General features: G+C 38.1%; 1 protein-coding gene across 1 annotated transcript; it reads right to left on the bottom strand.

Moving 5' to 3' along the window:
* Nucleotides 1–919: 919 nt before the first annotated feature.
* On the bottom strand, nucleotides 920–12,854 carry spdl1 (spindle apparatus coiled-coil protein 1). The gene is made up of 14 exons (XM_042493528.2): nucleotides 12,755–12,854; nucleotides 10,898–11,059; nucleotides 9,556–9,732; nucleotides 8,513–8,707; nucleotides 8,103–8,252; nucleotides 6,894–6,992; nucleotides 6,602–6,712; nucleotides 6,365–6,505; nucleotides 4,317–4,423; nucleotides 3,740–3,860; nucleotides 2,978–3,044; nucleotides 2,607–2,813; nucleotides 1,546–1,615; nucleotides 920–1,282 (listed from the first exon to the last, which is right to left on the bottom strand). The coding sequence occupies exons 2-14, from the start codon at nucleotides 11,057–11,059 to the stop codon at nucleotides 1,138–1,140; spliced, it is 1,752 nt and encodes a 583-aa protein (XP_042349462.2). The 5' UTR covers nucleotides 12,755–12,854; the 3' UTR covers nucleotides 920–1,137.
* Between the last annotated feature and the right edge of the window lie 100 nt (nucleotides 12,855–12,954).

Here is a 12,954-nt window from a genome sequence, read left to right as displayed (position 1 = left end):
CTTAATTTGAAGACCAAACTTTATGTTTTCATGCTAAAATTGGAATATTTTGATCATTAGAAATTCTCCTATCCTGGAAAGCATCCCCAAAGGTCCCAGTTAAACTACAAGAGAAGAAAAGATGTTCTGTAGTTTCAAGTCTGAATGATAGAAAGTTAGTCTTTTCAAATCTAAACTGAATCTTTGATGCAAGAAGTCATTACATGTGAAGATCTCATTTACAATTGTCCTTTGTGTTGTCTAAGGTTTTTGATTATCCATGGTTTTTACAAGTTAATTCCTCTGTGTGTTTTGTTGTTGTAAACTTATGTGTAAAGTACTTTGTCACATTGGTTTTGATAAGTGCTATACAAAGAAACTTATTTCTTATTATTTTGGGATGATCCATCCTTTCAAAGCTCATGAACACACCAAAGTCAAAAGAACAACTTTGAAGAGAATTGAAGTTAAAATTAAAATTCCTGTCTTGGAAAACTGAACACAGCACATTGTATGTCGCCATGAGTTTGGCAGTACATCCAACCAGACTAACAAAACGCTGTCAGTTACAAAGATGAACTGCTGTCAGGTCAAGACCCTGGTGAGGACAGCAAGGATGCAGATGAGCTTCCCTGAGACAGTTTCTGCAGAAATTCTACGGTGGAACAAATTAGTTATTGTATCAGCTGTTCAGGCGGCTGCTCACAGATGATCTTGTCAGTGAAGACGCTGGGACGCTGGACGTGGTGGTCCTGAGCTGGTGTGGCTACATGTGGTCTGCGGTTTGAGGCAGGCTGGATGTACTGTCAAACTCATGGAATCAACACCCAAGACGGCTTTTTGAACACATTTGCGACCAAAAATTGAGTGAAATATATCTGCTGAGTGCGTGAAGAAGTTTAATTTAAATCTGTTAAAAAACAAACAAAAAACAAAAGGGAGCATTAACAAAAGTGTATTTAATAGAATAAGATGAAAATATATTGAAAGTATAGAATATATAGAGTGGAGTCAGCAGAAAAAGTACAGGGAGTTGGTAAAAATACAAATATTTGAGTGACAAAGACATCATAGCAGCATACATACATATATTTTGTGTTCCCTCTCTTTGATCTGTGAGCCAGTTCATGACAATATACACGTTGAGATGAGTGTTACCTACTGCTGAGCACACTCGTTCTCCATACTGCTGTGAGAGCTGACGTGCATCATCTCCACTGTCCTTTGTTTCTTTCTTCTCTCCTCTCTCTTGTTCTGCTGCTGGTTCTCCTCTGTCTTCTCTTTACAGTCGGTCCCAGGAGAGCTGAGGGCACGATCACGCACAATATCAATATCACTCTGTTCATTTTAACACCTTCGGTCCAGATCGACACTATTTCCCCATCAAGGATACATTTTCTATTGCTTTATGCACACCAAAGATGTCATTTCACATAATTTAAGTCAGATTTTATTTGTCTTTTGTGTTTTTATTTTGGTCAGTGGCACAAGAACACAGTCTATTATTATGAACTATATAAGTTTTTTGATACCTTAAAAGCCACACAGAGAGCTGGACACACTGACCTGGGGTTTAGAATCACAACAGGCTCATCTCCACTGATCTTCACACACTTGGCAGGCCGGGGCTCAGGCCCTGAACCCAAAACACAAAAAGAAAATGAGTAGCAGTGTAATCATGTTTCATAACATGAGTTGCTATTATGTGTCTTAACTACAGGGTTCATACACATTTTTACCAATAAATTTCCATGACTTGGAGGCAAATTTCATAGACCATACATTCTCTGAAACAACCATCGCCACTCCTTATCGGCTCTTTTTCATGACTATATAATAGTTTTCTACATAATATATAGTATATAAACCAATAGATAATTCATAAAAGGATTAGCACTGAATATTTAAATATAACTTAGGGACTGTTTGTTATTTATAAGAAGGGAGGGGGTGGTGCAAAGATGGGGAGACATGTCAGAAAATTTCTTAAGCACTGGAGAGGGACTTATGCTATGTAACTTGGCTATAGGGGAGGGGCATACAACTTTACATGGCTGTATTTTGCATTTATTTAATGGCCAATTTAAATAATAAAATGTGTTTTCCAAACCTGAAGACATAAAAATTTGCCAATTTTTTCTTCAAAAAGCTGTGAGGATTTTAAAGACAAAAAAAATCTCTTTTTTGTTAGAAATTGTTCTATGATTTTCAAAGAAGTTTTCTTTTAAAGAAGCTTTCTTTAAAAACTTTTGGGTTTTGCTGTAATCATATTTTCTTTAAAAACTTTTGGGTTTTGCTGTAATTCTATTTTCTTTAACATTTTTTTTTTTAAATCGACAAAACTTAATCCATTTATCATAGCCAGAAACTGTAATATATGGTGTCCAACGATCATTGAAAACAAATTGTCATTGAATTTTCAAATTTCCGATGGTCCCTGATCACCTCGTGTTATGATACAGGTTTATGAAACAAAATTCCTTGACTTTCAGGGTCCATTTAGCTTTCTTGCTATTTGTTAATTCGGTGGCTTTCCCTGTTTTTTCATATTAACCCTGTGCTTATGTTATGTAACAGATTCAATTTTCATTGACATTTTCATCCAGGCAGCTGGCAGAGTAACTGACCTCCAATGCTCACAGCTTGTGTGGAGCTCAGTGCCTCAGCTGGACGAGAAGTGTCCACCTCAGTGTCTGTAGTCTTAGTATGTGTGACATCCGTCTCTACAGCAACAACCTGCTCTCCTTTGTCGAGCTTGGCTTCCTCAGCGGAGGGTGTGACGTCAACGGGAAGCTTCTCTTTCTTTCGCTTCTGGATCAGATTCTTTTTAGCCTCTAGAGATAAATAAGGCAAGAGGCAGCGCTCTTACAGTCAGACACGGACACAAACGTAGAAACATCCAGGTCCTCACAAACAACCAGCCCTCAGATTTCTGTCTGTAGCACCACAGATGCATGACCAGTGTGCTAATATGTGTTTGGTGTTCTTTGGACGGTACCTTTGGGTTCATATTTGTGTTGGAGCTCCTCGACTCGGAGCTGCAGTCTGATCTTGTCACTCTGAGTCTGTAGCAGAGAACACAAATGTACAAACTGCCTGTAACTTAGTGTTTACCCATAGCGAGCACTATGGGTAAACACATGTGGAGACTGTACTATCTTTATTACCATCAACAGTTAGCACAGTCATTAACTACAGCTAAAATATGGGTGCGTATCATTAGTTCTGACATTTTTCAGCTACTGTGTTTTGGAACTTTACAGCATGGATCATTATGTATATAGTTAATACACAGTTCATTCAGAACACTTCACTTTTAGCACATTTTCTTTACTTCAAGAGTAAACTGAGAATAAAAATGAATTTAAACAGTTTTAGCTCAAGACTGAAAGATAATGAAGTGTTCAAAAAGTGAAGGGATGTGAATGCACTGTCTGACAGGCAGAAACACGTACTGTCTGTGGGCTTTTTAGACAGAACAGACTCACACATGTTCACTTCTCACGCTCAGCTGCTTTTGTGTGTGCTGCTGATAACATGTTTCCATCACCTCAAAGGTGAACTCACAGTCCACAGCATTACACTGCTTAATCCCACTTTGTAATTCTGTGCTGTCACCTTGCAGTTTACTACTATAGACTACAGAAATTGACAACTTTTTCACTATATTTCACTATGTTCAAAATCCTATGGTGTTAGTGGTGGATTTCTCCATGACTCAGTGAAACAGTAACTATAAAAGAAGCCTGAGAGCTGTTACCTGTTTGAGCAGCCGTTCAGACGAGAAGAGTTTCCTCTCCAGCTCTAAAGCTCTCTGGCTCTCTGACAAAGACTTCATCCTCTGCAGGGACAGCTCGTCTCCCAGACGCTCTGCATCCTTACTGACCACACACCCACAAAAAACCACAGACCACATGCACAACAAAGACAAAGACAAATCCCACTGTCAATCCAAGATGCACTTCTTTGAACTGCAACTGTTTTGAAAATCTAATCCAGTCATTTTCTTTCTTCGCTTAAATGACAAGATTATATTTGTGATCAAATTTGCATCTGCACATGTTTCTTACTCACACTGCCTTCAACACTTGTAAATGAAGCACCACTTTATAGAAGAATTTAGAACCATCTGACTGATATTTGTGTCCTGATGAATGTGTATGTGGGAAAACTTTCTCTGCTTGTCAGTATCTTTTATGTGCGTTGTCTCTGCTGTCCTCTGCTTTATGACAATTTATAAAAAAAATAAAATTCAGATTTACCAGACTACAGACTCTTGAATCGTCATATGGTTTTGGTAACTTTAAATGTAATTTCTGCAATTTAATGTAACTCACACAGTGTTGTTGAGTTTCATTTTGAGCAGGTCCGTGTAGTAAGTTTCATCTTGGCCATCACCGCCTTCTGCTGGAGCAGGATTAGCTGGCTGTGACTTCAACACCATCTAGAGACAGACACACGCATGCACACACAGACACAGACACAGACACAGACACACACACACACACACACACACACACACACACACACACACACACACACACACACACACACACACACACACACACACACACACACACACACACGCACACACACAAGAAAGCAAAATCTTATTAATCATTGATCAAAGTCTCGTTCTGCTGTAAGCATCTGTGGTGCTCATCAAGTGCGCCACAGTGTAATAATGATAATAATAATAATAATCTGTATCCTCACGTTAATCCATCCTCCAGGTTTTGGACAATAGCTTCTATCCAACAGAATTTGTTTTATCACCATGACTCTCACGGCATCTCACCCCCATAAATATTACAGTTGTTGATGGGCTCAAATATCTCTGTAAAGGTAACTACAATATTTTATTTTTTTTTTTTCATCCCCCATAATATTTTACTCCATATCCATGAAGAGAGCATGGATGTGGAACTGAAGCCTGGTGGAAAGGGTTGTAGGACAGAAAGATAAAGCAGCAAAAATACTCTCAATATAACATACACTTAGACCCATATTGATTTTGTTTGGTGGGACTTTTTTTTAATGATGTTTATTGGCTTTTTGCTCATTTGGAATAAACAGAAAAAAAAAAAACATTCACAAACCCCATCCCTCCCATTCCACATAACAAAATCTTAATCCATAAAATAAAAAACTGAGAAAAACATGTAACAATTATAGATAAAATATAAAATAACATTTAGAATACATAAATATATACACAATAATGTTAATAATGATTAATATAAATTTATAATAATAATATTAATAACATTAATAATAAATAAATAAATAAAAGATGGGACTTTTTAGGAGGGTAAAAATATGTGTTGGTGCTGATCCTCATCCACAGCAGTGCAATGCTCAGCTTCCATGTCTCACACCAGTCTTCCTCTCTAAACTGGGAGCGTGATGACTGACATTCACTGCATGCAAAGTTATACACTGACTATAGATAAGTACCTCATACAAGGCCACTTTAAAAAATCCAGACTATCCCTTTAATAGCATCTGTTTGAGCTATAGGCTGAGATTTTGGTGCATGATAGTCTGATGCTGCTGTACTGTATGAGTGACCTGCAGCAGCTCAGACTCAAGCCAACATTAGCTCTCCATCAGAAGTAACTAATAATTATCATCCAGCATTATTCAGTGATCTACAACACTGTCATTACATATTTAAGTATCTTACGAGCCTCAAATCTCTGTGTAAATGCATTCGCCGAATTGCAAAATTGTTGTTACTTTCCTGCTTCTTTCCTGACATAACAGCATGATTCTGTACCCCTAAAAGAAGTGTGGCCTTGGCATGATTAGATGCTGGTCTGGTTTTTTTATGTACCAAGTGATACTTGTGACATTTCCAAGGTTACATAGTGCAGCACTACAAGTTAAATCAAAAATATGAGGAATGGGGGATGCCCAGGAGCTTAGTTGTTACAGCAGGTGGCTCATGTACACAGACTACATCCTCGCTGCAGCAGCTGCAGATATGATTTCAACCTCGGCCCTTTGCTGCACCCCCTCTCTCTCCTCCTTTCATGCTTAAGCTGTCCTATCAAATAAAGGCAAAAAGCCAAAAAATAATCTTAAAAAAAAAGTAATATAAGGAACGTACTTCAGCTTAGAGTTATTATTATGTTTTTACAAAATTATTTTAAACAACAGTTAAAACGATATATATATATATATATATATATATATATATATATATATATATATATATATATATATATATATATATATATATATATATATATATATTCAAAACTTTTCTTAAAAGAGTTGTTAATCCCAAACCATTTCCTGGCCTTGAAAACAGCTTGGCTAATTTTTAGAACTTTTCTAGGAATTTTATAACTTTATGAACCATGTATGTCAGAGCACTCACCTCCATCTTCTCCAGTCTCTGCAGTTTAGTCATTAGATTTTGGATCTCTCCGTTCTTCTCTGAGAGCATGGACTGGAGCCTCTCCAGCTGAGCAGGATCAGCCCGGGAACCCTGAAGCTGCATCAGAGTGGCTATCTGGACCTGCGCAACACACACACATCCATGCTGTCAGTGTTAAAGTTACAAACAAACAATTTTCTTTTTTAAAGTCCAAGTGCCCTTCACAACACACAGTACCTTCATGCGCTGCAGCTGCTGTTTGCTGAAGGCGTTTTGTTTCTGCAGCGACACATACTGGACCTTCATACTGATGAGCTGTCTCTCCATCTCAGCGCGTTTATCCTCCAACTGCAGTCAAAAAGGAAACATGTACACATGGATTTTTGTTCAATTCAATTTCATTCAATTTCAATTTAACATCTAATACTAGTTTAGTTTACAACAGATGGAATTTAAGCTATTTAGTTTTCTACTTTATTAAAGACAGTCTTCCTTTAGGTGTTTTTTTTTAGCACAGTTTGATTTTTACCTCAGCAAACAGAGAATTTCCTTTGCTGTTGGGATCCTGGGCCTGCTGGAGAACCTGGTCTAATTCCACCTGGAGGTCCCGGTTCGCCTCACGAGATTTCTGTGGAGACAGATACAAAAACATACAGCATGACCATATAGAGAGACAAAGACAGAGGGACAAAGAGACAAATAGATCCTCACAGACAGTGTGTTTACACGCACTTAAGTATTTAGGCTACAGTTGAATGAAAGGAGAGATTATTTTATGTAGCAATGCGTTCTTGTGTTCTAAGTGATTCTACCACAGTTAGACTAAAACCGAAAGAAGCACAAAGTAATTTTTAGAAGTCTAAATTTAGTCAACTTCCAGCACTGAATATCTGACTGTCTTTAAAATACAGACACATCTATAGGTTCTTTAAAAACTGACTGACCATGATGAGAAGGAATGAACTGATGGTAAAATATTAAGCCAATGCTGATGTTTGAAATAACAATTTGGCTCACAGCCGATGTTTTTCGGTTGATGTTTTGTTATTTTTTGTTGTTGTCATATATTCCCTCTTTTGTGCCAAGGAAAAAAAAGAAATTTTCATTATATTAAAAATACCTAACTTAACCCTTTTCTTGCAGTCCTTACATTTATTTGAATTCCCACACATTTTCATAGACAAATTTTCAAAACTTTTTTAAAAACACACATATATATAAACTTTTTTTGTCATAATGCCACTATGTTTTTAGATGAAAAAAACTCACATACAAAAAAACAATTAATTATTTTCAACATACTACATGCAAAGTAGATTTATTTTCAATGTCAATGATTTGCAGCAACATAGACTGTGACATTTTCTCCATATGCTGAATATGTTTTAAAAAACTGATGTCGTCAGGTGGAAAATATAGTAAAAATGATTAATTCCAAGGAAAAAGCCCAGAATAGGCTGTGTGATCAAAAATTACAGATTGAATGGGTTTCAATGGCTCATTTTATTGCCCTCAACAGTATAAATTTAACAGTTTAGTTTCCAAAGTTATTTTAGACTTATTGTAGTAGCTGAGATGGAAATTCCAAGATTAAACAAAAATACACAATCTGGCCAAAATGTATACCACATGCATGAACACAACCAAAATGATCAAAAATGAAGAATGAAAAGCGAGTAAAATGTGCCAAACCATCCCTGAGGGTTAATTGTACAAGTGGAGTTAAATGTTTGTTTACCTCTAATGCGTTAAACAGGGAGACAGCCTCTTTCTCTCGCTCCTCCTTCTCCTCCGTGATTCGCTGCAGGTGGCGCTGCAGGCTGCTGTTGGTCAGCTCCAGCTGCTGCTCTCTGTACTGAGACTCCTGCAGCGTCTGCTCCAACTCCACCTGGGAGACAAAAAACATTCAGCCAACTTATTAACACAACTCCACCTGAATGAGGAAGTCAAGGATACCATGTGGAAAATGTTGACTTTATAGGGGAGCAATGGCAGATTACAGAGTTTAAAGGGAGAGTTCACCACAAAATTAGAGTTGCACATATTTGATCACCGTGCACCAAACTTTCCTTTAAGGTTGCTGGCTGTAGGTGATTAGAAAAAAGATGATTTCCAGATATGCCAGGTTGTAGCTCTGCCTCCCCTCACCTTCAAGTTCTCCAGCTCCATGATCTTCATCTGCACCTCCATCATCTCGGAGGTCATGGAGCTCTGTGTGTGTTCATTCAGAGCTCGCAGCTCCTCCATCTTGTTGTTCAGAGTCTCCGTCTGCACCTCCAGTTTGTGTTTCAGCTGTTTCTCATTCAGCTGCGATTCCTCCAGAGCCGACTGCAACCTCAGCATCTGAGACAACACACAGGACCACACATGAAACATTACTGTGTGGAGCTCAGACATTGTTCAATGCATCTTTCAGTCCTAATGAACGGCTGTTCTGATTTGCACTCTGTAACTGTGGTGAGCACGTATGATCTGCTCCATTCAAGTGTTCCAGTGAGAGTGACAGTGTGACATTATTAATGTTATCAGTAGGCGGGTTTCCATTAACCCTCAACTTGTGCAAATTGAAATTGTGAATATAAAACATGCCTAATGGAAACATGTCAATTTCGAAAAAACTCACATTTATCTCAAAAAGTTTTTACGCTTGCATGAGGTGTTATTTCAGGCGATTCGAAAATGCCATATTTCCCAAACCTGCAGTGGAATAACTTTTTTGGCTTTTCTCGGTCACATGATGCTATGGCTATGTGCTTGTCAGTGTTAACTGATTCTCTCATGATGAGAGAGAGCTCCCAGAAATCCCTCACACATGGCCATTCCCATGTAAACGGGCTTGTCTTTCCATTATCACTTACGTGGCCTTGGACTGGAAATAATGACGGTTAGTGCGGTGGCTGCAGTGGTATAAACCTCATAATGTTTGAACATCCATCGCCATGCTTCTTGGAATGTTATTGTGAAAGGAGAAGTTGCATAACATCACTTATTGGAAATGCAGTCGTCTGGCTATTGTCTTTTATTGACTATTCGAAAATATCGAAATTGCACAAATCTGTAATGGAAACCCATCTAATAACACCTGTGCTTTTCCTACTGTGATATGTCAAAATGTCTGTTATGAAAAAGGCCTTTTATGAGGGTAAGTTTTATTTTTGAGCCCTGATGGTGCAGACGGCAGCTTGTTGTACCTTGTTGTTGAGCTCACTGAGCGCTGTACTGTGGCTCCTCTCCAGATGCTCTTGTTGCTCCTCGAGCTGCCGTCTCTGCTGGTTCTTCACACAGTCGTAGTCCGACTGCAGCGACTCCAGCATCCGAGCCTTTAACTCCACTTCCTTCTGCAGGGAGTACTTGTCTTGCTCCAGGGCCTTTGACACACACACAGCGGCAGAAACTATTCAGAAGACTCCACAGACCTCACTGTGAACAGCTTCCCGTGGTGAGACAGTGCAAACATTTACAAGTGAAAATTACTGTGAGAATGTGAACCAATATTTGGAAACACCAGTGCAAAGGACTGCAGCCAGTTCTAAATCAATGAGAACTCAGTCATTTTAGGTTTGGTTCTTTTATTGGTACTTGAAGAAACCAATGACTGATACTAGTAGAGCAGAAAATATGGTTTTGGTGTAATTTATTGTCGGCATGGAGCTCTCCTCTGTCTTTCTCTCCTCCACCATCACACACAGAGCAGACAGCACAGCAGACAATATTATTCATTATAGATTTTATTTACAGGGACTTTATTGTTGTAAACAATGCTGTTACTGCTCTAAAAACAATATTTTGTTGTATAATGTCAGTGTTTCTCATAGCCACTTTCAAAACATTCTGTCCCCTCTCTAAATTGGGCAGTTTTTGTCCCTCCATGACAGGGTTGGAGATTAGCACCAGCCACCCGCCAAATGCCAGTGAAATATGCAGGTGGCTGCTAGAGTTGCTGAATTTACCAGCCACAAAAATAATGATAATCTCATGAGAGGCTGGTAGATTTTTGCATCCACCAGCCACAATGGCAGGTGGACAAAAAACTTAATTTCTAACCCTTGTCAATGAACACAGCACGAGCCAAACTCCTTATTTTTGTCCTCAGCATCGGTTTGTTGTTGAATTTTAGATATTTATGAATTTAAATAACTTTGAAAAGCTAAAACTAAATACGGTTAGGCTTGATGAGAAGTTTGAAAAAATTGTACACTCTATGCTGTTTGAAAGAATTAGAATTTTTAGTTTGTCTCTGTGGCTTACGTGTGCTGTATGTTAATGTATGATAAAGAAAATACAATAATGTTATTTCTAAAAAAAATTAATAAATGCATTTTTTTTTTAAAGTGCCCCTTAAATTTTGTCCTTCTGCTGGACTGTTAGCAGTGAGGTCTTTATCGCGTAGTGGCAGAACTTACAGTGACTGATATCTAAAAACCTGGAAACACTAAACTGAAAGCAGTGTGTGTTTAGAAACCACTTTCCATGGTAAAGAGATTTTATTTTATTGATTTGTGTAAGTTGACCCTCCAAAGTGCACTGTCATACCTCCAGCGCGTTGGTCATCTCCACCCTCTGTTCGTCCAGTCTGCTCTGCAGCTCCATCTGCTGGTTGAGGAGATCCAGGCCAGCTTGGGCAGCCTGGTGGACCTGCTCCTCCCGCTCCCTCAGCTGGCTCCTCAGCCGCTCTATCTCCTCTTGTGCTGCCATCTGGAAAGATGGGGGCCATGTTTGTAACAGGGATGCACGATATTGGATTTTTGATTAATATCCGATATTTAACAACTCATTTGGCTGATGACAGATATAGATATATCCACTTTCTTCCCACTTAATGTTAGTGATCATCAAGTCTTCTCTGTAGTGGAATTAACTTCTTTTTATGCATACTCTTATCATGATGGCCTGCCAGCAGATGGAGAGGTAACATACAGTGCTTTGCAACGTATGTAATATTCATTAATTGTAAAAATTAGGAAAAATACTTCAACTTAGGGTATACGTTTTATACATACTCACTTTGTAAATTAAAAAAAAATATTGCGTTTTGATATTGTCAGTCATCAGAATGTTGGCCGATTGTAATATTTCATTTTAAAGCCAATAGCTGCTGATACAGATGACGTGCTAATATTATTGTGCATCCCTAGTTCGTAAAACCTTTATGCTTCCTGCACTATGCTATCTGGAAGCCACCAACCCAGCACATGCCTCACAAATTCAAGAGAATTCTGATTTTCATGGATTCATAAAATTTAAGGATTACATTTACCACTTTTCATCTGTAAAGGGCCTATGGAGAAATATTACACATCTATTATTTCAGAAGGCAATAAGTGACAAAAGGAGAAATTGAGCAAAAAATAATTAACATAAATCAGAAAAAACTAAAACTAACAAAAAAACAACTGAAAATTCATTTTAAAAAAAAAAATTAATTAAATAAAAAGTTACAAAAAAGGAAATGTCCTGGAAAAGTGCAACAATTTTGTAACATAATTTCAAATTAATTTGGAACGTAATTATTAATATAATTTTCCCATGTCATTTTCCCATCATTTAAAAAAAAGTATAATACATTTCTAAATCTACTTATTAAATGCTATTTGTGGAACGTTTCTCACCAAGCTGCTAATGGCCTTTGTCCCGTGTTTTTTAAAGAAACTGCACCAAATGTTCAGGGTTTAAGGGTTTAAATACGTGTAAAAGGTGTCTGAAAGCAGTAGAAGAAAAGTGATGTTGCTCCAGGTTTCAAGTATGTCTATTGTGTCTTGATTTGATCATGTAAAGCCCAGCAGTAAGGGAACACACCCCCGTAATGTCATGTTCCCACAAGTTTAAGATTAATTTTTGGAGGTGGTGTGTGTGTTCTTCTGTGTGTCTATACTGTCTTTTTATGCACCACAGAAATGCAGAAGCAAACGAAAAACACTGGCTTTGTGTTACTGTGTAGCTATCAAACGGTGTCTCCCACAGACGTAAGTTGAGAGGGTGCAGTTTTTGACAAATACGTTTGCAGCCACATGAGTTATGTATCAGCACTTTAACTAAAGCAGCTAACAAACCCACACAATGTCAGCTAAACTCTCACGAACTGGGCTTCAGATATAACATGTTAATTCAGCATTCAACGACGACAACGGAGGCTTTATGCTTGATGAAATACGTAGCTTGGCTAGCTAACGTTAACGCGTAATAACGTTGTAGCTAACGTTAACCACAACAATGGCGCTTGAGCTACGTTCCCAGTTTGTTTTTGATCAGAAAAAAACAGTATTCACCCGAGAAATTTTCTTAAAGCAAGCGACTAAGTCACTCAGCAGAATATTCATTAAATTTGGTATCAATAATGGTTGTAAATGGACAATATACTGACGAGAATTACAAATAAGCACATTTAGTTACCTTGTCACTGATGAGTCTTTTGGTCAAACCGCCACAGTTTGAATCAGCTCTGACGGATTATCGCGATACGACAGGCTGCCACAACGAGAGTTGGTCCTTCTTCTTCTTTTGCGTTTTAATATCGGCTGAAAAACCATCTTGAAGGTGCATTACCGCCACCTTCTGGACCGCACTGTCGCAGCGCATTGGCAAGAAAACAG

Source organism: Plectropomus leopardus, chromosome 8 (genome assembly GCF_026936395.1).
Source record: "Plectropomus leopardus strain MGB_pleo_1.0 chromosome 8, ASM2693639v1, whole genome shotgun sequence".
Taxonomy (NCBI): Eukaryota; Metazoa; Chordata; class Actinopteri; order Perciformes; family Serranidae; genus Plectropomus; species Plectropomus leopardus.
This window is presented reverse-complemented; position numbering and strand designations above follow the sequence as displayed.

Excerpts from the sequence above, each read along its gene's own strand:
- spdl1 (XM_042493528.2), bottom strand. The coding sequence starts at position 11,059 with ATGGCAGCACAAGAGGAGATAGAGCGGCTGAGGAGCCAGCTGAGGGAG. Across the intron at positions 9,733-10,897 it reads AGATGACCAACGCGCTGGAG|GCCCTGGAGCAAGACAAGTA; the intron begins GTATGACAGTGC and ends TGTGTGTCAAAG. Across the intron at positions 4,424-6,364 it reads AGAGACTGGAGAAGATGGAG|ATGGTGTTGAAGTCACAGCC; the intron begins GTGAGTGCTCTG and ends GTCTGTCTCTAG.